The 25,583-nt window shown below is 34.5% G+C and overlaps 6 protein-coding genes across 10 annotated transcripts; 1 reads left to right on the top strand and 5 right to left on the bottom strand.

The window, feature by feature from the left end:
• Positions 1-14: 14 nt before the first annotated feature.
• Positions 15-1,775, bottom strand: LOC112703702 (uncharacterized). 2 transcript variants are annotated; one of them, XM_025755273.3, is made up of 3 exons: positions 1,068-1,640; positions 726-952; positions 15-575 (listed from the first exon to the last, which is right to left on the bottom strand). In XM_025755273.3, exons 1-3 carry the CDS (start codon positions 1,289-1,291, stop codon positions 568-570), a joined length of 459 nt encoding a protein of 152 aa, XP_025611058.1. In that variant the 5' UTR covers positions 1,292-1,640; the 3' UTR covers positions 15-567. The 2 variants fall into 2 exon arrangements, with proteins under 2 accessions (XP_025611058.1, XP_072056099.1); XM_072199998.1 differs by having other exon boundaries at positions 375-952; positions 1,068-1,775.
• A 5-nt stretch (positions 1,776-1,780) lies between these two features.
• LOC112703696 (MAR-binding filament-like protein 1-1) lies at positions 1,781-5,087 on the bottom strand. The gene is made up of 4 exons (XM_025755265.3): positions 4,313-5,087; positions 4,121-4,164; positions 3,875-4,018; positions 1,781-3,646 (listed from the first exon to the last, which is right to left on the bottom strand). The coding sequence occupies exons 1-4, from the start codon at positions 4,521-4,523 to the stop codon at positions 1,925-1,927; spliced, it is 2,121 nt and encodes a 706-aa protein (XP_025611050.1). The 5' UTR covers positions 4,524-5,087; the 3' UTR covers positions 1,781-1,924.
• Positions 5,088-5,443: 356 nt separating this feature from the next.
• LOC112703699 (pentatricopeptide repeat-containing protein At3g16010) lies at positions 5,444-8,329 on the bottom strand. Its single transcript, XM_025755267.3, has 3 exons — positions 7,962-8,329; positions 7,580-7,680; positions 5,444-7,408 (listed from the first exon to the last, which is right to left on the bottom strand). Exons 2-3 carry the CDS (start codon positions 7,653-7,655, stop codon positions 5,655-5,657), a joined length of 1,830 nt encoding a protein of 609 aa, XP_025611052.1. The 5' UTR covers positions 7,656-7,680; positions 7,962-8,329; the 3' UTR covers positions 5,444-5,654.
• A 1,371-nt stretch (positions 8,330-9,700) lies between these two features.
• LOC112703694 (FCS-Like Zinc finger 10) lies at positions 9,701-12,487 on the bottom strand. 4 transcript variants are annotated; one of them, XM_025755258.3, is made up of 4 exons: positions 12,132-12,456; positions 11,977-12,031; positions 10,163-11,296; positions 9,701-10,080 (listed from the first exon to the last, which is right to left on the bottom strand). In XM_025755258.3, the coding sequence occupies exons 3-4, from the start codon at positions 11,212-11,214 to the stop codon at positions 9,945-9,947; spliced, it is 1,188 nt and encodes a 395-aa protein (XP_025611043.1). In that variant the 5' UTR covers positions 11,215-11,296; positions 11,977-12,031; positions 12,132-12,456; the 3' UTR covers positions 9,701-9,944. The 4 variants fall into 4 exon arrangements, with proteins under 4 accessions (XP_025611043.1, XP_025611046.1, XP_025611044.1 ...); XM_025755261.3 differs by having other exon boundaries at positions 12,136-12,409; XM_025755259.3 differs by lacking the exon at positions 11,977-12,031 and having other exon boundaries at positions 12,132-12,487.
• A 2,000-nt stretch (positions 12,488-14,487) lies between these two features.
• Positions 14,488-16,565, top strand: LOC112703693 (uncharacterized). Its single transcript, XM_025755256.3, has one exon. It carries the CDS (start codon positions 14,992-14,994, stop codon positions 16,306-16,308), a length of 1,317 nt encoding a protein of 438 aa, XP_025611041.1. The 5' UTR covers positions 14,488-14,991; the 3' UTR covers positions 16,309-16,565.
• Positions 16,566-17,128: 563 nt separating this feature from the next.
• Positions 17,129-22,081, bottom strand: LOC112703692 (heat shock 70 kDa protein 15). Its single transcript, XM_025755255.3, has 10 exons — positions 21,622-22,081; positions 19,910-21,110; positions 19,505-19,732; positions 19,326-19,421; positions 18,955-19,203; positions 18,577-18,771; positions 18,355-18,501; positions 18,081-18,230; positions 17,871-18,001; positions 17,129-17,743 (listed from the first exon to the last, which is right to left on the bottom strand). Exons 2-10 carry the CDS (start codon positions 21,077-21,079, stop codon positions 17,512-17,514), a joined length of 2,598 nt encoding a protein of 865 aa, XP_025611040.1. The 5' UTR covers positions 21,080-21,110; positions 21,622-22,081; the 3' UTR covers positions 17,129-17,511.
• Between the last annotated feature and the right edge of the window lie 3,502 nt (positions 22,082-25,583).

Genomic DNA, 25,583 nt, shown 5'->3' with positions numbered 1-25,583 from the left:
AGTTATGTATGATATCTTACAAATTGGGACTTTATTTCAACAAGTAATAGTGAAAATCATACAGATGAAGATCAATAAGCTAGCAAAACATTTAAAAGTTTATCAAAAAGACAAAAAACAACTAAACTTATATGACACAAAATTGACCTATATTTCCAAAATTTTAAACAAATCCAAAAGTTCGTGGGGACAACTATATACAACTATTGTTTTCTTTTGCAATTCATTTACCTCTTTAAGTTCTGAAAATTCTCAATAATTTCTGCAGAGCTTGAGGAAACCAAAACTATTTTGGGTTTCAGCAGCTGCTCCCTTGACAACAGTTATTCTGTCAACTATTCTAGTCTTTCTTCTCAGAGACAAGGCTCATCAAATTGCAATTGTAAGAAACCATTCATGATCTTTCATTTGTTTCCCAAATACAGAACAAATGCATAAATACTAGGAGCTGCTCCTAATAACTCTGTCTTTCTCTTTCTTGAACAGATTGAGAACTTACCAAAGGGTCTTAACAACCAGCAAGACAATGCTTTCTCTTGACTTCAATGCTGAAGTTACATATGCCAATCAAGCATCTGCAAAGAACACAAAAGTAAGAAATCATACAAAACTTGCACAGAACAAGTTTAAAATTGTGCTCCACAACCACAACCAAGATTGCAGTTTAAAACCATTGCCACATCCAATTAGCTGGCCAAACATCTGTAAAGAAGAAAGTTGCTTACTCGAACGATATCGTGTTATTGGTATCTCGCGAAGTTCGCGCCTGATGCAGAGATATTCCCCTAGCAGAGCCATCATTGCAATTCCAATACCATTCACAATCCACCAAGTTATGGAAGAAGGCCAGCCACCATACACAATGCATATAAAGCTATGAACTATGTAGAGTGTAACCGAAAAATCCAAGCATTTCTTTGCCCTTTCAATCACATAAAGCATATACACTGCCCTGCATCAAATAAAAACCAAAACTTTGAGCAACTAAAGAGTTCAATTCACAACCCTAAAGTACACAAAACCCAAAATAACTTAATAATCACAATTAAGCAGATTAAAATACGTACCCTGAAATTGAGGTGAGGATAAAGGAGGCAATGACACACCAGCCGGTGAAGGTGGAGGTAGTGACTGTAACGAAATCGAAGAAATAAACGAGGGTCATTCTTGAGACGCGAGTTCCAACGAGTATGGCCAAGAAGAAGCCGAGAGTGACGTAGTACAAGCATTGAAAGCATACAATCTGAGCAAGAATGAGCCAAGGGTCCCACACCACCGCACCATAGAACATTATTACTGAACTCCAAACCCTGAATCCTAAAAAAAATTCCCAATTGGAGAAACCCCAATAATATCCCTGAACTATTATTGCATTGCACTAACTTCCACCATCTCCAATTCCACCATCTCCAATTGGAGATCAAACCTCCGCGTCATGGGCACTCAGATCAGATTGGAAACACAGCAACAATCGGGATTTCGGTAATTTGAACAAACGGGGAGAAAAGATTCCTACTTTCTGAGAATATTCCGAGATGAGGTGAAAGTGTGAAAAAGTGAGATTCAAGGAGCGAAATTGCAACAAATTGCGAGATAAAAGAATGAGAATTTTGAAAAACAAAAAGAAATTAAAAATTTGAGCTCAGCTAGGCAGTTCCATGTGTCGTTTCTACTTAAAATTGATCGTTTTGGATAATGGATATCAACAAAACGACAAGCTTGATCTTTTTCAAGCAAAAAAAAAAATTAAAAAAAAGGAAAAAAAAAAAGAAGAAAGATCTAACTTCAATTTCTCTCTACATAAATTTTTATTGCCAAATGAAAATGCTTGAAATTGCATGAAGCCAAAGCCAGAATAAAGTACAACAACATCAACTTCCTCGCATGAAAATTTATCACAAAGTAATAGTATCATTCTCCTAAGTTATTGGGGGTTAGCCTTTCTTCTTCTGAAATTCTTCCTGCCATCAACAGTGACCTTGCTTTCACTTTCATCTTTCTTCTGCACTTGCTCATTATTGTTATCTTCAACTTGTGATTTTAAGCTGCTGACTCTACTCCTCAAGCGCAATATCTCACCCTTTGCTAAAGCCAGTTCTTCCTCCAATTTCTTCTTTCTGTTCTCCAAATTCTCTCTCTCCTTCCCAAGTCTCATGATGAGGCTATGTGCATCCTCCATGTTTTCCTGAGCCACTTTGTATGCATTTCTTTGTTCTTTAAGGGACTTGTAAATCACCTCCTTCTCATTTTCAAGACCAGATATAAGAGATTTAGCTCTCTCTAGTTCATCAGAAAGAATCAGAGTGTTTCTGTTCATTTCGTCCAGTGATTTGGTAGCCTCCTGCAGGGCCATTTCAAGAGTTTCCCGAGCCTTCTTGTCTTTCGAGACTTGCTTCTCCAAAGCTTCTAGATCATTGTTCAGTGAAGTGACTAACTTCCTTTCTTCATTCAAATCCTCAGATGTGGTTTCAGCCTTTTTGTAGATGTCAGCTAATTCTCTTTGTAGGCTATCACGGCTCTCCAGAGCAGCCTTCAGTTCATCGGACACGCTTTGCAGCTCTGCTTCAACTTGCTTCAATTGTTTCTTTGCTGTTGCAAGTTCACTGGCTAGCAATTCCGCCTCACGTTTTGCATCATCAAGCCTACTCTGTAGTGACTCTCTAACTTCAATGAGCTCAGATGAAAGTTTAGAGGCCTCAACTACAAGCTCATTGTTCATTTTGTTTGATTCAGTCAGATATTTTTCCAATTCAGCTGACTCGGTTCTTGATTTTCCAAGATTCTCCTGAACGATTTGAAGTTCGAACTTCAAGTTATTCACTTTCTTAGATTCATTTTCCAGAGATTCCTTCAAAACCTCTCTTTCTTGGGATAAATCCTTAATGGTGGCTTGGTTTCTGCTTAATTCATCTGTGGCAAGTTCAAGTTGATCCTTTAGCTGATGAAGCTCCTCTTCTTTTTCTTTTAGAGCCTTAGCATCCAAAGCAGCCTTTGTTTCAACAGTCAACTTTAGGTCATTGTATTCCTTTTCCATGATCTTATACTTACTCTTAGAATCGTGGTTTTCAACAGTCAAGGAAGTTATTGTTGAATTTAGTTCATTCACGGCAGAATCTTTGGCTTCCAATTCCTCTTGGCTCTTTAGTAGTTCGTCTTTCAACCCTCGAATCTGAAGCTGAACGTTGGATAAGTCATCCTTGGTTTGCTCGTAGACAGAATTCAAATTGCTCAATTCCAACTCCTTTTCTTCAAGGGATGAGTTGAGACTTTGAACAGTATCTTCTTTGTCCTTGAGATCCAAACTTAACAGATCAATTCTCTTTTGTAGATGTCCAATAGAGTCTATCTTTTCCTTCAAACTGATTTCAAGATCCAACTTGTCTGCATTAGTCTCCGATAGCTCAGTTTCAAGACTGTCAACTTGACTCTTCAGCTCCCCAATCAAATTTTTCTCACTTTTTAGCTCCTGCCCTAAGCGGCTGACGGTGCTGTTTGCAGATTGTAATTGGTTCATCAAAGATTGCTGCTCTTCCTTTGCCTTTCCAAGAAGCTTCACTTGTTCCTCCTGCTCATTCAGTAACTTTGATTCATAGTTCCTCTTTAAGGAAACAATCATCTCATCCTTTTCCTTCAGTTCGCGGCGCAACTGCTCACATTGACAATCAAGTATACACACGACTCAAAAGCTAAATAAACAAATACACTCAAAACAATACATTCACAGAAAAAGTTAAGCATTCAAAACCAAACAAAAATCAGTCGATGCTGTTACTTCAATAGCAGGATAACAAGGAAGAATACTTACTCATTTCCCTTAATTTCTGCATGAGTTTCTTTGGCAAGATACCTTTTTTCATTTCCAATAAATACTTACCATTTCAATCACTATAACAGCCGAGGAATTCTCTTTCTGAGCAGATGCATAGAGAGCACCCACCATAGCAGAAGAAAGTATTCCTATTACAGCCAGCGGTGACATAAAAGATGAATTTGATGGCTTGTCTGTTTCAGGTGCCGTCTGTAGTAAGATAGAATCATTTCTACACAGTTTAGAACAAGCAAGGGGGACAGTTAACTATTCAAACAAGAGTATAGTATCTGAACACAAAAGCAATCGGACCTCCATGTTCTTGTCATCATCCTGTGCCTTCACCTCACTTTCTTCTGTTACAAATTTGCCACAAACACATCAACAATGCTCAAGAAAAATACAAACAACAAATGTCAAAGTATGGGTGAAAACTTTCAACTTGAAACCCCAAAATTAATATTAAGGGAAATGGAAAAGTTGGGAACAAGGGAAATTACTTACTGGGTGATTGAAGAGAAAGAGCTGGGGTATTCTTGAATGGGAGAAGTGGAAGAACAGCGAAGCCCATCAACAAAAATGCTCTCTTTCTGCAGATCGGATCATGCTGTTGCTGTTGTTGGCGCAAGTAGCACGAGGATCGGAACCTTCTGGGAGCTAAAGAAGAAGAGGGTAAATGATAGGGGAGGAAGGAACTCCCCGCCATAAAGGCCATTATTTTGGGGTGCCACTTCACTCAGACATAAACACAAACACAAAGTATGCCTTGTTCTGTTTTGTGAGTTGGTAGTTCACTCCATGATTTTGTGCTATCGAGGGAGTCAACTCATGTTGGTAGCGACTGTGGTTGGTGATATTCTCGGTGTGAACTCAAAAACAAAACAAGCTTCCTTTTCCAATTTTTTTTTATTTTTTATTTTCAAAAAACGAAAGGGTCCTTTTCTTTTCTTCTTCTCTTCTGCTCTTCTATGAGAAATGGAAACACTAGGTTAATCAACTATCCCATTAAAAAAAAATCAATTATTACTTATTAGTATCTCCTTAAGTTTCTTTTGATAGTTATCCTCTTAAATACTACTAATCTACTATTATCAACTAGTAAAACTGTAAAATTAATTTTCTGTTTTTAAGATTCAACTTTATGACAATGTATTTACATAATTATGTTTTTTTTTTAAGAGAGATAAATCATAAATCAGAATTTATGCTCATATTCTATAAGATTTAATTCATTTTTAGTACCCCCCACCCCACCCTTTTCAATTTTCAATTTTCAATTTTCATACACTAGATCTCCAATTCTTTATAAACCCTTGCCAAACTCTAATTTATTAGGTATTGATATATAGTCATTTAAAGTATTGAGATAATAATTAAATTATTACTTTTTTTTCTTTTAAATAGTTATATTAGTTATGCTTTGGCCACTGAAAATTTTATTCACTATGGGGAATGAATTATATTTCAAATGATGTACTCACCTAAGAGATCGTAGGTTCGAGTCTCTCTATTTTTAGTAAAAAAAAATTTTTTTTATTCAGTTCAACGTGTCTCAAGAAAAAGAACTGTGCAAAGTATTGAGAAGTAAACATCATTGATAACCATTATCCAAGAAAAAAAAGGATCCAACTCCAGTTCAATTGAATCAAATTCATTTATCAAATGGTTTTAAACATCACAGACTACGGGTTAAGAAGGAGGAGCAATATATTTACCGAAGCAAGAGAACTTAAAACCTTGAATAAAGTAGGTAAGACTTAGCTAAAGCTGCAAGACATTTTCTCTTATGCAAGGTGTGTATATATAATATAAAATAAATTACAACAAATGTTATAGCAGGTTGATTTCAAGAGTCTAGTATATTAGAATCTTCATCAACCTTACCAACTGCCTCAAGTATTGATGAGTAAGTGATAAGGTCATACTGAAATCCAAGTGAACTCATTTCTTTCATAAGTTTTGCAGCTTCTTCAAACTGACCTGCTCTGCTGAGACAACCAAGAACGGTGTTGTAAGAAACTGCATCTGGCTTATTAGTAGCAGAAGCCTTCATTTTGTTAAGCATTTCCATTGCGCGCTTTGGGCCACCTGTTCTAGCTAAGCCATTTAAGATTATATTATGCGAATTTACATCCGGGGTGCAACCATGTTCTTCCATGGCCCTAAAGAGGGAAAGAGCTTCATCCATCATGTCTACTCTCACCATCCCAGACATGAGAGCATTATAAGCATAAACATCTGGAGCGCATCCGAGTTTTTTCATCTCGTTAAAGAGATTGATGGCTTCGTTGAGTCGACCGCATTTTCCGAAATGTTTAATCATCACAGCATAGACACGAGCACTTGAACGTCCGCAGTTCTCTTTCAATTCCTGGAACAGTTCATTTGCGGCCTCATAGCGTTTTGCTTTTCCAAGGCTATTGATCAGGCTGCAGTAGGCAGCAGGACAGGGTGGGAACCCTTTTTCATCCATCTCCTCAAGAAGCAACAAAGCCTTCTCCAGTTGATTTGTTTTGCAGAAACCGTCGATGAGAATTGAATAGGTAAATGAACTTGGGACTACTCCCTCTTTTTTCATCCTCTCAAGCCACAAAGAAGCCTCGGAGGGTGGAGCCCTGGCATCAAATAATGATTTAATAATGGTATTATATGTCACAACATTTGGGGTGCAATCCAGCAATTTCATGTCCTCAAAAAGCTTAATAGCATCCTTTAAGCGATTTGATCTGCCCAGGATGTTAATCAAATTATTCATCAAAACAACATCAGGTCTACAACTATCTTTCAGCATATTCTTGTATACGCTGTATGCGTCATCAACCCTCCCAGATTTCCCCAATCCTCTTATGAGTTCTGTATAAGTAAAAACAGTTGGGGAACAACGTTGTGTTCTCATCTCCAGGACCAGGCCCAAAGCTTCATCAACCTTACCTGACTTAAAGTATATCCCCATCAAAGTTGTATAAATTTTTTCAGTTGGTTGCAATCCATTCTCCTTCATCTCATCAAATAATCTAACAGCAGAGTCACCGCGATTTAGCTCGTGATGCCCCTCTTGAATCAACATCAAGATAACGGAGTTGTAAGTGCTTGCTGTAGGTCTGCACTTGCGACCCTTAACATGGTAAAACACAGATAAAGCCTTGTTGACCATCTTAGCCTTGCCCAAGATCTTCACTATTTCAGACAAGTCAGCAGGACCAATTGGACATGAACTTTTAATCATGTCTTGTATAGTCTTCCACAGTTCACCAGTGAATCCGTGTTCATCCAAGCAGCGTATCAAAGCCATGTAAGTGGTTGAATCATGTTCAAAGTTCCTTCTCTTCCCAGCCCACTTAAAGAACTGAATCTTAACATTTACCTCAACATCTACCTTCAGAACCTCACGAACCAAGCGAGCATTGACCTTCATTTTCAGCACTTCCAATGCCTTTTCTGCGTCGGGTCCCCATTTAAATATTTTCAAGATCCTAATGAATCTCTCATCCAATATGCGAGCGTTATGGCCATTCCTCGAATCACATCCTCCTTCCATGGGAAAGCTAAGCTTTTCTTCTCGGGAATTAGGCAAACGAAACATCTGGACAATCTCATTTTCTGCCAGTTTTAATCCATACATAACACAATCAAACATGAAATTGCATCCATTCAAATCAATAACAAACAAAAACATCAAAGTTGGCATAATTATTCTCCTTCTTAGATGCAACAATCAAGGTGATAGCAAACCAAACTTCTAAAAACTTGGTATATATTAATGAAAAGCACCTGTTTGCTTTATTCTCCGAGAGAACGGAGGCCAAGTTGATATCTTCCTTGTTGTGGCAAGAGATCCAGAGAGCATTGCTGCTACCGAAGATAATATGAACCTAATGAGGGACATCACGGAGTAAATAAGGGATCGTACATAAGTACATAATAAAAGTTGGTGAACCTGGTTCATTAGGAGTTTCTCTCTTTAGCTACAATTAAATGGAACAGTGTTCTTAGTTCTTAATCAGTAACATAGGCTTTCTTAGCTGGACGGTGGAAGACTAGAAACCAGTTCATATTTCAAAATATAGAATTAATCCAGCACCAGCAATTATCAGAGCAAAAAAGTTGGAAGCAGAATTCAACAGGGCAACTAATAATCCAACAGGCAAATTACCTGGAAAGCGCCGCCTAAGATTGGGTAAAGGTTAATGTTGACGCAGCGTATGATGGAAGAACAGGAATTGCAGCATCGGCATCACTTATTAGGGATTACAGGGGAAACTTGATTACTGGAATCTGGAACAGCTGCGAAAATCTTGGCAAATTCAAGCATAGCTGCTGAGGCATTTGCATTCAGAATTAAGAATCTGCAAATTGAAATGGCGATGGTAGAGACAGACAATCGAATTGGACACGAGCTCCTCCAGTAGCTATGGCGGGAATAAGCAGACCGGAGGCAGGAGCAGCAGCTGGCTAACGAGGGAGGAGAAGCGCCGTTACGGATGAAGCTTCTTTTTTTTTTTTTGTCCCAAGGATGAAGCTTCTGATGCTAGCTTCTTTAGTTTTTTTTATTTTTGGGCTTGGCTTCTTTTTTTTGGGCTTGGCTTGGATTCTTTAGTTTTTTGAATTCTCTTCAAATGGGGGGCATAGGGTAGTCACAGAGGAGAGCTTTATTGGGCCAGAAACTGTGCCGTCTGTGCGGCTTCGGGTGGGTTCTGGGCTGGGCAAAGCCCACGACCAAAAAATATTCTGTATTTTGGGTTCAAAAACGATTTTGCTGTATTTTTTATTTTTACAAACTTTTGAGAAAAAGGTTGTTTGGGCTACCAATAGTTGCTATGAACCTAATGAAGGTTATTAGGGAGTAATTAGTTAGTCGATTAGTAGTTATGGAAGTATGAATATAAATAAGGGACTATATTAGCTGCAAAACAGAAAAAGAAGTAATACTCTCCAAATATTTGACAATAAAGTAGGATTTGGAGGAGAGACAGAGAAATAAAAGCTGAAAGATAAAGATTAAAAAAAGTCTCAGTATTATGTTTAATATAAAGTAGAAGACGGAAATAAAAATAAAACTCTAATTTAATTTGTATAAATGATAGATTTAAAATTAATTAATTGAAATGGGGGTATTTCAAGTATAAAATGTTATTAAAATTTCAGTTTTCGTCTCTAAAAATTTTAATATCTTGTCTACACTTTTTAAAAGTACTAAAATATAAAAATTTTATTATTAATCTCTGGACCAACAAATATTCAAAACAAATGCTACCTAATTTTTCGAGACACTTTGTTTTCAATGATAACATATTTCTTGAGAGAATGTCATGAGACAAATTGTCCCTTTTAAAAAAATATATTTTTTATTTTTCTGATTTTTTTATTATTAGAAATTTACTAAACATACTAAAAAATATATATATAAAAATTTATTAAAATTTTTTTTATCGATTCAATGGCATCCAACCACATACAAATACTTCGTCTTAAAAAGTATAAGTTTGCTAGCGCTAGTTCAAATATATGATAAAAATTAATAAAAAGGTTAATCATTTAATATTTTTTGTTTTATTTTTAGAAAGAAGTATAATAAATTGATAATGACAAAAATAGACAATATTTTTTTATCTTTTGTTTTATTTTTTAAATGATGTATAACAAATTGATAATGATAAAAATAGACATTGACATCAATTTTTGGCACATATTGTTGTGAGATAAGTGTAAGCCTTCTTCTCTTCACATAATTAGGCCTCAAATAATAAATAGGTTCCATTTCAAAATTTCCATAGCTAAAAAGTAGTGAACTGATGTAATGTTTATCCATTTGAAATTTAACCATATTCATTCTAGAATAAGAATAGTTCAATGAAATATTCAAAATCTCAATGGCCAATATGCTGGGTGAACTGATCAAATCAAAGAGTTCATTCATTGGGTTCACAGTAATGACAAAACATAAAATGAAAAACTGATGAGTGAGGGCCAGTGGCCTCTTTCTGTCTCATCTAGTGAACATTATAATGCATTTATCTTTCTAGAAGTTACCAAGATTCAGAAGGAATAGAACTCTACCAAAACTATCATAAAACCATGAAAATTGGATCATGACAACTAACAAATGACATAATTTGCATAGCAATCATAAATTCAATTATTTGGACAAAAGCAGACCCTTGAAGAAGAGATCATGGTAACTTGAGCCAGGAGAGCTGTCTGTTGAGTTAGAACAAGTTTTCTCCACTTCTTCCTCGGATCCACAGTTAAAGCTGCAAAATGTTTTGTCACCTCTGCAAGTTATCAAAATGAGTTATAATTAGTTCTTCACTGCAAGTTATAAAAAAATGGGGATTGTGATATGTTGAGACAAACCTGAATATGTTAAAGTCTTTCCCCTCTTCCAATTTCTTGTGACATGAGTAACAGAAGCTAGAAGCATTATCAGAATGGTAAGGGGGTAAGCCTTCTGAAAAAGTAGAAACCTGGGAAGATCCAAAAGCAGGTTCTTCCTTTTTGCCTAACTCAGTAAAGTCATCTTTGTGACATTCCAGGATGCAGTCACCAAAAATATGAGTTCTCTTAGGATTTGGACCATGAGAAATTATGCAAGTATAATCCTCAGAAAGCTCGATATCTCTTGCGGAAAGTGAGCCTATGTACCCTTTACTAAAATCAATGGATACAGGAAGTGAAGATGATTGAATCTTCAAAGAATTATCTACCTCCAAACTTCTACCTGCCACTGGAGCCAAATTCAATGCAGAAGATGCATTTTCTACACATAAATCAATTACTCCCAGATTGGACTTGTGATTTGAATAGATTAATGATGAAGAAGGCCTCAAGGAATCAGGCAAAGAAGTCATATTACTTTTGAAAGGTTTACCTTCATGACCTAACTCTTCTTTGCTAGAAACATCATCAAAGCTTTCAACTTCAAATTTGGAAATTTTTGTTTCAGAAGGAAGTGAAATCACATAGTTTTTAGGCAAGGAATTTGATTTTCTGTGAGGGGACAGATATTCTTGGCTTTTCTTTGAGACTTTAAGAATGCCACTATTCATCAGTGGCCGGAAAAGCACATTTTTCAGCTGACAATTACCAAGGATTTCATCATCCTTAAGGTTGGCTTCATTAACAAGTGAACTAATAATGCTGAGGCCTACTTTACCACAGTTCAACTGCTTCTTGTGTCCAGATCCAAATGATGCTTTAGAAGACTTAACACCAAAAGGGTTGCTAAAATTTGAGAATAACTTGCAATCCAGAGGAGATGTAGGGCTCCAAGCAGATTCGGAATCCGGTATACCTTTTGCTGCAGGCCCCACCCTACAACCAGAATTGTGGAACAAGGAGTAGCTTATTTGCCTCAGGCTTGATGTATTTTCACTAGGTAAAGAGGAACCGGAAGAAGAATCAGCCATGAAATCGCAAATGTCCCTTTCACTTCTTCAGCATTATCTAGAGCTCCATTCCCCTCAAGAGGATGAAGCAATCATTTCATTGCTGCACCAAATCCAAACATCCATAGGAAACAGTCTTGTATAAATTCCCATTCAATATAAAACATGGTAAAATTGGAAACAAATCCAAACAAGGCATGAAAAGTTGCCTGCTCCACTGCTAATTTAACCATGTAAATGGTTTAAGAGGTGTTACTTGAAAAATTTTGGCATCAATTACCAATAGCCAATTGGAACAATTACAATAATGGCTAAAGTGCATCTTTGCCAAAAGTATTGGGACATTCATTCTGCAGCTCACAATAATAATCTGAGAACACTTGCTGCAATAAGAGCAATTAAAAGAAGAACAAAAACAAAAACAAAATCTGAATTTTAATCAAATTGACCAATTTAGGATGGTGAATCTAATGAGAATTTATGCAACCGAACAATTATTTTCCAGTACACAGCCGGTAATAAAATGCTGTAAAATCAACTCGGAAAAATATGGATTTATGAACGTTTAACAATGATCAAGCAAAACTTGGACTAAAACAAAGAAAATGAAATCAAACAAATCCCTTAAAAATTTCTACAGTCCACTGAACTGGAATTCACCATTTTTTTTAACAAATGGTTCATGAAAGCTCAAATATAAGCAGCAAAATTAGTCTATAAACTTGGATACACAATCTGATTGGGCAATCTCACAAAAGCATCAAATGGGTGTCCGATTACTACCGAAAAAACAAATCTTTTAAGCCCAAAAATGAACTCCCAAACCATCTACAAACATCTGAAGAAGACCGAAAAGGAAGAATGCATCAGATTGGTCAGAAATCGAAACACAGAGAAAGAGAGAGGAAAAAAAAAGAAAAAAAAAATAGTGAACTCACCTACTTTGGTTTCTTCACTCAGAGAGCAGAGAAGATGAGAAACCCAAATGTGGATACTTTGCTTGCAGATAGGAACATCAGTGATAACTGATAACTGATCAGCAAAGACCAAAACTTGCTCAGTGATTCACTCTCTTTACATTATTTCAGCTTTCGTTTAATCATCAAAATTGATTTTTTTGTTTGGAGGTTGCATGCATCATAGTCAGAGAACAATGAACCACTGAGTCTTCCTATGTACTACTCTCTCTCTCTCTCTCTCTCTCTCTCTCTCTCTCTCTCATGAATCATGATTGAGAGCTTTCAAATACGTTCAATGATCAATACAGTGTACCCGTATTTCTACCGTATAATACATAATGTCATTTACAATAGTTATTGCATAAAAATGGTTGAGTAGTAAACAAGTTGCATAAATTTTATTTATTTCATAAAATAATAAAAATGAGCTTGCAAGTATGGGGACCCAAATTATATTTTGTTGAGTTTAGACTTCTGAATTTTTGTCCTATATAATTTGAGCTAATAGGATAAATTTGATTTGATTAAAAGTTATATTTTATAGCTAATATACACATTTTACCATAATATTATCAATGAAATGTTATATAATATTTGTTACACTATATACATTAATCATACATTAAAGTAACCTAATTTAACTTGTTTCTTTTTAAGTTAATTTAGAATTGAATTTAAACTTTGATGTTAATCTAGTAAAATATTAAGATTTGATCAAAATTTAATCTTTTCCAAGTTATATACATCCTTAATATTTATTAAACATTTTAAAATTTCCCAAAAAATGCATAATAAATATTAATATTATACATAAGTAAGTTTATAAGCACTTCTATAGTTATCGTTTGATTTGAAGTTTCTTAATGTATATACATATATGAATAAGTACGATTGAAGTCATAATTTTGTTGTTAGTAGTTAGTTCATGCATATAAGATTTACATTTAAGATGAATTTAATTTTTTCTACAGTAATTCCTAAATTTATTTTTTCTTGTTAAGATACCATATACAAAATAAACAGATTTTGTTCATCTTTTTATACTCCTTAAACAGCTTTTTGAAACCTATATATTGTGATTTGGTGATTTGCAAAATGCAATTAATTAAAAATAATTGCTATGGTGCCTGAATTTTAATGTCTAATTTACCAAAAATAATTAAAGTTAATATTTAATTTAAAAATATGAAACAAGTAATTTTTAAATTTTTTATATTTACTTTAAAAAATTGGTTTGATAACTTTGAGTCTTTGATACCAAAACCAGAGCACAAGAAAATTGGCCTTAGTTAAATAAATAGGTTGGTTGGTTCTTGGTGGTTCAACTTTTTGTGGGATACTCGGCAGAAAAGGACAAAAGAAGAAAGCTGAGTGGGGTTCGAAAAAATATGAGCAGTGTCCACAACTTCTACTATTAACCATAAAGTTACATTATGTGTGGGTCCAATTAGATATGGGTCACGAACTTCACATTTCAAAGCAGGTAAAAAAACACCCCCCCTAAAAACTCTACATAAGTACATATCTTATTTTTTATTAAAAAAGTTCTATTTATTTTCAGTTGTTCTTATTCAATTAGTCATATACCAAAAGATTTAATAGAAGCCATACAAAGCATGTAACCAACAACAACAAAACAACAGCTTATCAAATTTTATGGAGAAATAGAAAGGGACACTATTCATCAATCATCATAAAATGTTAGTAACAATATTTTCTTTTTGGGTGAGATAAGGAAATTTTGTATGAAACGTCAATTTATAATGCAAAGGCATGGGTAACATCACCTACCTTCATGATTTAGCTGGTCCCAATTTTAGTACTGTATATCGTGTTATATTTAACTTCATTCAATGATTCCACCTTTGGCCTTGGATCTTTTTAGGACGTTTCATGTGTAAAATATGGTAATTTATATAAGATGAACTCAAGACAAAAAGTAAAATGTAAATGTTAAGAAAATGTAATTTATAATTTTTTTTTTCAGTTTTAGTTTAGATTCTACCTCACAGGCCACCCGCGATAAGACCAAAAAATATGGTAATTTATATAAGATGAACCCAAGACAAAAAGTAAAAAGTAAATGTTAAGAAAATGTAATTTATAATTTTTTTTTCAGTTTTAGTTTAGATTCTACCTCACAGGCCACCAGCGATAAGACCAAAAAATAATGGCTTTCATGGATCATAATAGATGGATAAAAAAGCCCAAAATTTGTGTTTGGCCCAATAAAGTATTAAAAAATTGGGCCGTGGAAAAAAAAGTTAATGTACGCACCAGGCTGACGTTAGCAACTGGCATGATATATCTGCGAACCTTCTTATTCTGCTTCGCAAATAGTGTTTCCATTTTCGATTTATGCAAAATTCGTTTTCTTAGGTGAATTAACACAGTATTATTATTCTTAGAAATTATTTCGCTAATTCTGCGTTCTTGTTTGTGTTTATCGGATGAACGTGGAATTGGAGCTCAACCACATATTCCATTATTTATGTAAAGTAAGTTTCACGATTTCGTTCTTTTAAGAACATTATTTTGATCTGGAATTGTTGAAAGATTGCAGCTTTCCTCTTTGTTTGATGTGATTCGCAACAAAGATGTTGTGAATTGAATCAATCAGGGGCAAGGTTGCATCTAGTTTAAGAGTTCTGTAGAAATTGGGATATAGTATACTGTTTTTACAAAGTGGAATTGGTAGTCTTAGCTTTTCTGAAGCCAGATAAGATAGGTTACTCTGTGAAAGAACAAACTTTGTTGTAAAAGCTTTAGGAACCCCTTTCTTAGGGAAATTATAGTTCTGTAGATTTGGTTTCAAGTTACAACTGTGATCTGTTTCTGTATGGATGACATTGAGGATGATGCAAGGTATCCCCCAAACCATTATAGCGATAATCATAGCCAAGTTTATGATTATCAGGAACTTGACATGAGGGGTTCTTCATATTCTCAGCCAGTTCCAAATGAATATCTACAAGATAATAATGATGTGGATGAAGAAGATGAGGAGCAGTTAGGAGAGGGTGAAGATGATGGTATAGATCGAAGAAATGGTTTTAGGATTTCCCAAAAGGATGCTGATGACAATGATGATGGGGAAGGTGACACAGATGGAGATGGAGATGGCAATAATCATGATGATAACATTGATGAAGCTAATGATGATAACCGGAAAATTCGTAACAATTTTCGGCTTTCCCAGAAGGATAACAATGATGATGAGGAAGGTGACACAGATGGAGATGGCAATGAGAATGATGATAACAATAATGAAGGTAATGATGATAACGATAACAGTCATGGCACTAAGATTGAAGATGGTTTGGAGTGGCACCCAAAAAAGCAAAAGCTGAAGAGTTTGGTATCTGCCTATGAACTTGCACCTCGGGTGCCAGCCCCATCAACTGTGGCTACCTCAGCTCCTAAACCATCTTCAGGTGGTAGGAATTCACTTACCGACTGGACTGAGCATGAGACATTTGTTCTTCTTGATGCTTGGGGTGACCGGTTTCTTCAACGCGAAAGGAAGAGTCTTCGCTCTGATGAATGGCATGAAGTTGCAGACGAAGTATCAAAGGTTTCAAAAATTGATAGGACAGATACTCAGTGTAGAAATCGTATTGATACATTGAAGAAAAAATACAAAAAGGAGATCATGAAGTTTCCTGCAATGGGTGTTGGAAGTAGCAAATGGCTTTATTTCGAAAGGATGAATAAACTAATGTCTCCTCCACCACAGCAAACAAGTCTCTCCTGTGAAATGCAATCACAAAAGCATTCCGTTATTAACTCGAGAGTTAATTTGAACCATCCAAATGGAGTAGATAAGACGAGGAATAGTCCTGAGACTACAGAATCTACTAGCGAAGACGGTTCAATTGGGGCTCGTGGAAAGAAAAGGAAGAAAAGAAGATGCAATGATGGAGCTTGTTCATTCAGATTGCTAGCTGATTCCATTCATAAGTTCAGTAAGATATACGAGAAGATTGAAAATAGTAAAAGGCAGCAGATGGTGGAGCTGGAAAGGATGAGGATGGATTTGCATAAGGAATTGGAGACACAGAAAAGGCAGATTTTGAAGAGAATGCAGAGTAAGATTTGGAAACTAGAGCAGGGAGATGACGAGAATGATGATGATTCTGCTGAAAATGGTATGTGATGTCATATGAACTAAGAACTATGGTTCCTACTGTCATGTGACATAGAAGGTAGACACTAGATTCACTAGTTGTTCAATTGGAAATTTGGGATTAGAGGCAGTTTTTTCCTTGTTCAAATTTTCCCTGTGAGACAATACTCTTGGCTCTTGCCTGGCAATGATGTATTATTATAGTTACCAGTTACTAGAATAATAGCTGGACAATCCAGCCATGTTATTCCTATCTTCAATTCATCACCAATGTTCCCTTGGAATAATGCTCTCTGTCCCCTATATTTAGAAGCAAGATCATGTAGTTCAATCCATAGATCATTTCATGTGGTCTTGCATGTTTTCAGTTATATGAATTGAAAAATGATTCTTTTAACAGTTCTGTGAGCCTCCTTAACATTCCCACTTCTTATACACCGTGATAGTTTGATGAAATTTGGCCATGTTATTCTTGATTTTCAGTACCTTATCATTCATTCCCATTACCGTGTTATTCTAAACAAAACATGTTTGTTAATTCAAGGCAAAAAGGGACCGCAGTTTTATTTCATGTGCTTATAGAAATTAAATTTAGCTGTTATTATTGAGATATCCCTAGTAGCTTAACTTTCAACAATATTATACCAACATATAAAGTAAGTTTTATGCCATTTTACGTGTAATTTCATGCTACATCTATTGCTTATTTTAAAAAGCAGTATGCAGAAGAGTCAACTACTTCAGAAAATTTTGATAATTCACAGCCAATAACCTGTCTAACACATGAAAACCAGAATACAACACATGAAAACCAGAATACAAGACTATTCGGTGAGATTACACACAAATCTCCAAAACACGTGTGGTCTCCAATTGATCAAACAAATCATCCACAATACCAGTAATGGGTGATAATTCAAGTAAATTCCAATGCCAGGGAAAATGAAATCAAGTAATTTAAAATTAAAAAAAAAAAAAGCATTGTAATTCCATTTGTGGATGGTACACAAATAATCTGTCCCTAGAGAACGTAGACTTTAAAAATAAAATTAAAAAAAATCCGGATCTCAAAAAGACCATAATAGCATTAAGTAAAAACTTGCATAGCATCTAGTCACTGGAACTCCACCGCAACCTATTTTCCACGGCACAATTCATCCATATTCTTGTACAAAGGAAGAGAGAGACTATTGGAAATCCTCACGAATTTCAGCAAAAATTTGACAACCAAAATTACGCAGAGCTCGTGTTCTCCGATTTATCAGTCTCCATTGGTTCTCCGGCCTCCGGCGGGGCCTGATTGTTCCCACTGTCCCCTGCATTCTGATTAGGACTGGCATTGGCATTGGCATTGGCATTCTCCGGTGGTTGCTGCTGTTCGCCACCCTGAGGTGGGGGAGTTGCTGGTGCTTCTGGTGTTGCTGGCTTTGCCGGTCTGGGTTTAGTCATTATTGGCTTACAGAACCTATCAACGCAAATAAAAAACATCAGTCATCAAAATCATAAACAAGATCAATCAATGGAACAAGGATCAGAGAAGGGGCTAAAAAAACGTAGAAATCTGGTAAATTAGCAAGAATTTGGGCGAGTACCTATCAACGGCCTCAGCTTTCTTTCTTATTTCAGCTGACAGCAGCACAGGGGTTGCATATTTTGGAAGAATGTCCTGCTGCTGCTGCTTCTCCCGAAGCCAGTTCTCAGCCTCTACACATTCATTTAGGACCTAGAAACAAAGAAAATGAGAAACAATGTCGGATGTTGAAACCAATGAAACCAAGCAGAAAAAGTTTTAAACCCATTACCTTCTGTTTCTCCTCAAGTTCGATGTGATCAAACTTGGGATCACTTGACATTGCAGCTTCTCTGTAACTATTTATACAGTAGATGAGTTGATCAATTACTGCACCCCTCTCCGTGTATTCTCTGTATCGTTCTTCAACCGGATCTCCTTGCTGCAAACAAATAAATCGACATCAAAATTTCAGAAACTGAAACTATCAAGACAATACTTAAAATATCCATCAGATTTGTGTGTGCATGAAAAACACGGACAAAAGGCTGAAAGAATTTTCTTACCTTCTTAAGTTCATCGAGTTTGGCAATGTATACACCTTTGGTTTCATCTTCACCATCCTCGTATAACCAATCTTCCACCTCCTGAAGTTTAGCAGTAAAAGCTTCCTTCTCCGAGTCGGTGACAAACTCTTGGTATTTGTCATTAAGCTGAATTCATGGCAATATATTAGCTTGAGCATCAATCACTTTGACGTTAATAAGGAAAATAAAATAAATGCTCACCTTGTTTCTCATGTCATAAACATAAGCCTCCACAGCATTTTTCTTGTCCTTTGTTTCCTCCATCACTCGATCTTGCAAAGCCATTTCAAACTCCTTCTCTACAGCCTTCTGGACATCCACAGGTGCCAGTGCTCCATAAACCACCTCTGCCACGGGAATGGTAGTTTTCTTTACTTTCTTCTTTGGAGCCTCAACCTACAACATTACAATCAGAGTCATCAAATTATATACTATGGATAAAAAGAAATTGATCTAGACATGGATATTTAATTAATTCTTTGGCAGTCTATGTAACAAATTTTGAGAGGACCAAAAATTGAGTTAATCTTAGATATTTAACATCAGATAATAATAGGACTTTCAGGACAGTCTATATACCTTGTTATCAGTCTCCATCTGAACAGGCTTGTCTCCTGCCTCCGGAACACCATTTTCACCTGCGGCATCAGCACCTGTGGTTGCATTGGCATCTGTTGTTGCCTTGGCATCTTGCATATTAACATCATTATCAGTCGAGCTAGGAGGTGCAGGAGCCTCAGCAGCAGCAGCTTCATCAGTTTCCATCTTGGTATCTTCTCCAGCTGATTCTTTGGAAACTGGAATCTCAATCTCTTCCTCCTCAATGAGCTAAACTCAACAAAACAAAACCAGGTAAAAAAACATATAATGAACATATATGTTTCTTGGTACACCAGAGACATTATGTACGGCAAAACAGAAAAGCATCCTCTAGGCCTAAATATACTTACAGTTGCAGACTCAACAGATACAATTCCATGTAGATTCAGTCGCACTCTAACTTTAATTTTAGCCTTTTCAACTTTGGTAGATTGAAATGGGCCAATCTGCACATATCAAAAGGTCAAATGAATGCCAAGGAAAAAGAAAATACAATAATAAATAAAGAGATCATGATAGACTAACTTACAGTATATGTGCTGATCTTAGCAGGTATTTGCAACTCACTGACATCGTCATATTGTACTTCAACAGTAAAGGTCCCTGGCCTATAAAATGTCAAAGCCTTGATACTTGGTATAGGATTTCCCTTGGGGAAAACAATAGTGCTTTGCTTACTATCTGGTCCACTATCTTGTGCATCTGGACCAGAACCTTTCCACGAAAGAGAGATTGAGAAAGGAAAGCTTTCATTGACCTTCACATTATGAAATAAAGAGCAACGTTATATCCAATGTGAGCCAAAGTATGTGAACAAAACAAAGCTTGAAAGTCATAATCTGTCAAACATTTTAAACTAAGCCATTAAACAGAAGCATGCAATTTAAGCACATTACAAATTCTGAATTTAATAACCCAGTGAGAGAAAGTTTACCTGGAACTCTCTTACTTTAAATGTTGGACTAAGAATTGCACACTGCAATGCACATCCCCTGGCTACACATTCACTAGCATTCATTGTCCTTCTAGGATCCTTTTTGAAAAAGTCTGTTAAGATTTTGTTTATGGCTGGTACTCTAGAACCGGAACCAACTATCTCGACCATGTGTATATTCTCAACTGTAAGTCCTGCTTCTGCAAGTGCCTTCTCCAAAGGTCTCTTCACACGTTCCAAAATTGGAATACTTAGTTGCTCAAACTCCTCACGTTTGATAAAGCCCCTGACATCCTTCTCATCCATTAAGCACTCGATATTCAGAGGTGCTTCTGGATTTGCACTAAGTACCTTCTTGAGCTTCTCACATGCAGCCCTCAGCCTTAATGAAGCTCTTGCATTCTGTAAAACATCAATTTTATATTCCTCTTTAAATTTGGCAGCAAAGTGATGGAAGAGAACTTCGTCAAAATCCCTACCCCCTAAAGACCTGTCATATGAATGAGCCAACACTTTCAGCTGCCCTTTTTTAAAACCAGCAATGCAGACTTGCATGCTAGCATGCCCAACATCAACAAATGCAACATTCAGTGTATCATTTTCAGGAAGATCTGTTTTGTAAATTCCATAGGCCAAAGCAGTTGCTGTTGTTTCATGAAGCAGACGAAGTGGATGCAAACCAGCAATAGTAGCAGCATCCATGACTGCCCTCCTTTGAAGATCAGTAAAATAAACTGGAATACCAATGCAACAATCAACTACAGCTGCATTTAGGTTTTTCTCGGCAATCTCTTTAAGATTTGACAACACCATTGCCATGACTTGGGTAGGCGTAAATGCCTTAGATTCACCCAAGTATCGTGCATGGATTAATGGAAACCCATCAGGCCCTTCAGTAACTGTGAAGGGCAATGACTTCAGATCTCGTTGCAGTTCAGGATCCGAGAATTGTCTGCCTATTAACCGCTTTATCTGTGAGATTGAATTCTTAGGGTTCATCATCGTAGATGCAGCCCCAGCTGTCCCAATGAACCGTTGTTTGTCACCAAAGCATACAACTGCAGGAGTTTCACGCTTGGACTCATCATTGAGCACAACATCAATCCCCCTCTGCCTTGCAACAGCAACAATGCAGCTCTCATTACCAAAATCAAAACCAACCACGCTCATCTTTGGATAATCTCCCACACGAGAAGAATATCTGGAAAACAAAAAAGGTGTCAATTTCACATCTTATGGATAAATATTTCAAGAAAGTAAAGCACTAAAAATGACTAGCTACCATATATGGAAGCATCAATAGCAAGCAGCTCACGCATCAAAATAATATAAGAGAAGCTATTGTACATAGCAGTAATTAGATAAATTCAACAGCGATAATACATAATCAAATACAAATGATTAGTTCATAGTTTCATACATAGAAAATAATCTCTGAATCATCAGATCACATCCCAATCTATTCCATAAAAATGCGATTTAACTTAAACTTAATCACACACTAATCATCATACAATGCTAAGTAACCAATCACACCAACACTGCTGCAAAATCTCAACATAAGAACGGCCAAAAAATAGTGTTAAGCCAGTATAATAATCAAGAACAAAGAGATGCAAAAACATAAGAGCACCAGCTAACAGATCTATCGGGAAAAAAGATTGAAAAGGTAGCTAAATCCAAAGAAAAAAAAGAAGAAGAACTAGGTTTACCCGTCAAATCGATCGAGGAGGAAGAAGAGACGGCAGAGAGAAGGGAGGAAGGGTTTTTGTGTTGGGGTTTCTGGAACAATCTGAAACCTTTGTTCAGCAACAACAACGTATTAACAAGACTGGCAAATGAAACGCTTAATAAAGGGCAACTTAAGACCCCGAGTATTTTGCTTTTGGGGCTGTTGTGGAATTTTTGAACTTTACTTCTAAATTTCTGTTAGAACCTTTTAATTAAGAAATTTCAAATTTTGAACTGGTGATGACATTTTTATGAATTTTGATTTTTTTTATTTTAACTTTTAAATAAAAGAATCAAAAAGTGTGTTGGATTGGTCATGGACTCATGGAGACGTCTGGAGGATACTGCCTTCTTCTAGAAACATCCACGACCACCCACCCACTGGGATCTCTCTCGTAAGCCGAATCTTATGCGAGTCAACAAGGCTCAAGACTCATCATCAACATTTTAGATTTTTCTCACATGTTTTTTTTTATTTTTTGGCATATTAGTTGGGCTTCTTTTGGGCCTTCAATTTGATATGCAAGTTTGGGGTAATTTTGGGCTTCTGTTTTTACAGCTTTTCCATGACTTCTATTAAAAATATAATTAGCATTTCAATCTTTAGGTTGGCTAGGTTTGTGGTTGGACGTTTTGTTCAACAATCAATGTTATCAAATACTTCAATACCTTTTTGTCATTTCATTAAAATTCAATAATATTTTATTTGATTTTTTTTTTAAAATAATGTATTACTTTTGTTCTTAAGACTTAAATTTAATTGGTAAAATTTTATTTTTCTGAGTAACTTATGGAAGTTACGGTAATACTTGTATTTAATAAAATTAAAATAAAAATATCTTTTAATAAGTATAAACATTACAATTATATTAGGTAAAATATTTTTTAAAAATAAAATAATTATAATAAATATATCTATAACAAAGAATATTTTTTTAGTTCTAGAATTTTATATAATATAAATAATAAAAAATTATTCCATAAACTCATATTGAGAGATTGAAAATAAAATATATATATATATACCTAAATATTTGTTATGTGTAATTGAATAATGAACCTCATAAAATACTATTATCGTTTAATATGACTAATAAACATAAAATATTATTCAATTTTAGTAAGAAAAGTATAGAAACCAAATATATTTGTAAAGAGAGCAATACTGCAATAGAATAAATTAATTAACATCACTTGAAAAAAAAGTCATGAAAAACAATAAACAAATTCTCAATTGCAAAATGTGATCTCTTCCATATTATTATTGTTTTAACACTAATTTCATATTTATCTTGTATTTTGATTAAACGTATAATTTTGAGAGAGGATTAAATCCTTATTCATTAACTCGAGTATGAAAAAGTAACTGATACATCTTTATATATTTAATTTTTTTTCTACTTACATAAGTTCATTTCTAACGTGTGATGGGCATAACATTTGTGAAGGTTAAGGTAAAAAATTAAAAATATATGAGAACTCCAAATTATAAAAAGTGTGTGCAGAAAAATAAATTAAATTTGGTGTTAATAATTAATATGGGTAATTTTAGATATTTATTATTATATAGGATTTTATTAAAATTTTTAAGTTTAATAAGTATAACTCAATTTTAAAAAATTTTTAAAAGTATTTTTAATTTTTAAAAATTACAAATATAAATACATTATCTTTTTTATTTACTAAATATAAAATGAGGTGTTTGCAAGTATTTCAAAAAAAAAATATCAAACCAAGTCTTAGAATAATTTGAAGATTCGTTCTAAAAGTTGGGAAAAAATAATACTTTACTCTTATATTTATCTTAAATTAAATAGGACAATAATACATAATTCAATTCTATACACTTTATATTAAATACAATATAAAATTTTAATTTAATATCTATTTTTCAATTTGTGTCTCTTAATTTATAATTTTTATAGTTTTAGTCTTTTTTATAGTCTAAAAAATTAAAAAAATCCACTAAAATCAAAATACTCAAATAATGAAGATATAACAATTGAGAAAGAGATAATTTGTAATAGTAAACTTTAAATGTAAAAATTTATGTATAATTTAAAAATTTTTCACAACGACAATACTCTCAATGATTTTGTTACCATATATTTAAAAATACTAGATATTCGATGAGTTCACTTTTAATCATATTGTATATCAATAGTGTGAGAAAAATTAATTAAGTTCTATTACTCAAGTAACATTGAAAACTGTAAAGTGCTCACAAAAGGTGGTTAGAAAACGATATTGAGAAATTTGAGGGGATAATAGAGTATTTTGGAAGATTTTTTTTATCTTAGGAATGGATAAGAAGGGCTATAAATAAAAAGAAAAATATTATATGTATAATTTTTTTAATAAAATTCAATTAAGTTTTTTTTAAAATCAAAGAACAAAGATAGAGAGACTCGAACCCGCATCTTTTTATGTAAGTATAGAAAGACTATGTCATTTGAATTATAATTCATTAGCAAAATTCAATTAAGTTAAATAATAAAATTTGTATGAATCGATAAATTAGAATAATAAAAATAATGTTTATTTATGTTAGATTAATTTTATTAAATTTAGTTTACAAAAAGATTTATACAAATAGCATTACTCAAATAAAAAAAAAGTGTTTAGTGTAAATTATACAAAAAAATAATATATATATATATATATAAAGTAATTTTTTTCTACTAGTGTGATCTTTTGTTTAGATTTAGAATTCGAATTGAAGATACTAGAAATTATCTATTATAACAAATGACATTATTTTTTGTCTTTAACTACTAAGTTAAAAAATAATGATAAATTAATATAAGAGAAAAGCTTTACATTTATGTAAAAATTACATGGATGGTATCCAAATAACTTTCATTCCACGCCTCACACTCCCATTTGTTTTACATGCGCCTCTTATAACTTATATAACAAATCCTTATTTTGCGTTATCAACATTTCTTAATGTAAACATTTTCATACAACGTAAACCTCTTTCTTCTTCTTCTTCTTCAACCTAATTAAATTCGTTGTTCTTCTCTTTCACGATTTTCTTCTCTGCATTATGAATCTGGATTGATTCAACGCAATTATTTTTGTCATTCTTCTTTTTCATTTTCTTCTTCAATATTCACTTTTGAATTGAAACAATGAATGAATCAACTTCAAATCAGTTGAATGAGTGCGATTTTGATGATTCTTCTCAAACGTATCAATTTGATGAGGTTTGGATTATTGAATCCTGAATCGAATTTAATGGAATGAAATTTCTAATTTTATTTGAAGTGAATTGAATGGACTGAGGTGATCTACATCTGAATGAATTCAACTGAATTGATAATATGTAACTGTGAGTAATTGTGAGTATCAATAATTGTGAGTAACTCTGAGTAAATGTGAGTAACTTTTCGGTTCGGTAAGTACTAAAGAGGTGGTTCATTACTTTCATGTTTTCGGTTCGGTTCGCATAAAGGAGTCTAACAAAAATTATACCAATATGTTCTGTTTTCTTTCCTAAGCACTATATAATTGTTTCACCATAATTAATATTTCGGTTCACCATAACTAAGATTTCGGTTCACCATGAATACTGTATTCGGTTCATCATGAGTACTGTGTTCGATTCATTATGCACTATTCAAAACTCTTCTTCCTCACCTTCTACTGCTTCTTCACCAGAGAGAGAAGGAGAAAAAGACAAAAAAATACAGTAGCAACAACAACAAAAGAATGACAATAGGGTTTCAAGGTTTAGAGTTTTAGGGTTTAGGATTTATGGGTTCAGGGTTCAGTGTACAGGGGTTCAGTGTGTTTCAAACTTTCAGTTCGTCTCGTGTATTAATTTCGGTTCACCGTGTTCATGGTTTAAGGTTTAGAGTTTAGGGGTCTAAGGTTTAGGGTTAAAGGTTCAGGGTTCAGGGTTTTAGGGGTTTAGGGTTTACAGTAAGGTTCAGGGTTT

Source organism: Arachis hypogaea, chromosome 7 (genome assembly GCF_003086295.3).
Source record: "Arachis hypogaea cultivar Tifrunner chromosome 7, arahy.Tifrunner.gnm2.J5K5, whole genome shotgun sequence".
Lineage (NCBI taxonomy): Eukaryota > Viridiplantae > Streptophyta > Magnoliopsida > Fabales > Fabaceae > Arachis > Arachis hypogaea.
Note: the sequence above shows the minus strand (reverse complement) of the source record. Positions and strands in the feature narration are given on the sequence as shown.

Coding starts and splice junctions, on each gene's coding strand:
- LOC112703699 (XM_025755267.3), bottom strand. CDS start 7,655: ATGCTCTCTGGATCTCTTGCCACAACAAGGAAGATATCAACTTGGCCT. Junction 7,409..7,579: donor TCGGAGAATAAAGCAAACAG/GTGCTTTTCATT, acceptor TAAAACTGGCAG/AAAATGAGATTGTCCAGATG.
- LOC112703693 (XM_025755256.3), top strand. CDS start 14,992: ATGGATGACATTGAGGATGATGCAAGGTATCCCCCAAACCATTATAGC.
- LOC112703692 (XM_025755255.3), bottom strand. CDS start 21,079: ATGAGCGTGGTTGGTTTTGATTTTGGTAATGAGAGCTGCATTGTTGCT. Junction 18,502..18,576: donor TTTATGACATGAGAAACAAG/GTGAGCATTTAT, acceptor CCATGAATTCAG/CTTAATGACAAATACCAAGA. Junction 18,231..18,354: donor AACTCGATGAACTTAAGAAG/GTAAGAAAATTC, acceptor ATTTGTTTGCAG/CAAGGAGATCCGGTTGAAGA.
- LOC112703696 (XM_025755265.3), bottom strand. CDS start 4,523: ATGGCCTTTATGGCGGGGAGTTCCTTCCTCCCCTATCATTTACCCTCT. Junction 4,019..4,120: donor ATGATGACAAGAACATGGAG/GTCCGATTGCTT, acceptor ATCTTACTACAG/ACGGCACCTGAAACAGACAA. Junction 3,647..3,874: donor CTGTTATAGTGATTGAAATG/GTAAGTATTTAT, acceptor CAATGTGAGCAG/TTGCGCCGCGAACTGAAGGA.
- LOC112703702 (XM_072199998.1), bottom strand. CDS start 1,291: ATGTTCTATGGTGCGGTGGTGTGGGACCCTTGGCTCATTCTTGCTCAG. Junction 953..1,067: donor ATCCTCACCTCAATTTCAGG/GTACGTATTTTA, acceptor TATTTGATGCAG/GGCAGTGTATATGCTTTATG.
- LOC112703694 (XM_025755259.3), bottom strand. CDS start 11,214: ATGGCTGATTCTTCTTCCGGTTCCTCTTTACCTAGTGAAAATACATCA. Junction 10,081..10,162: donor AAAGACTTTAACATATTCAG/GTTTGTCTCAAC, acceptor GATAACTTGCAG/AGGTGACAAAACATTTTGCA.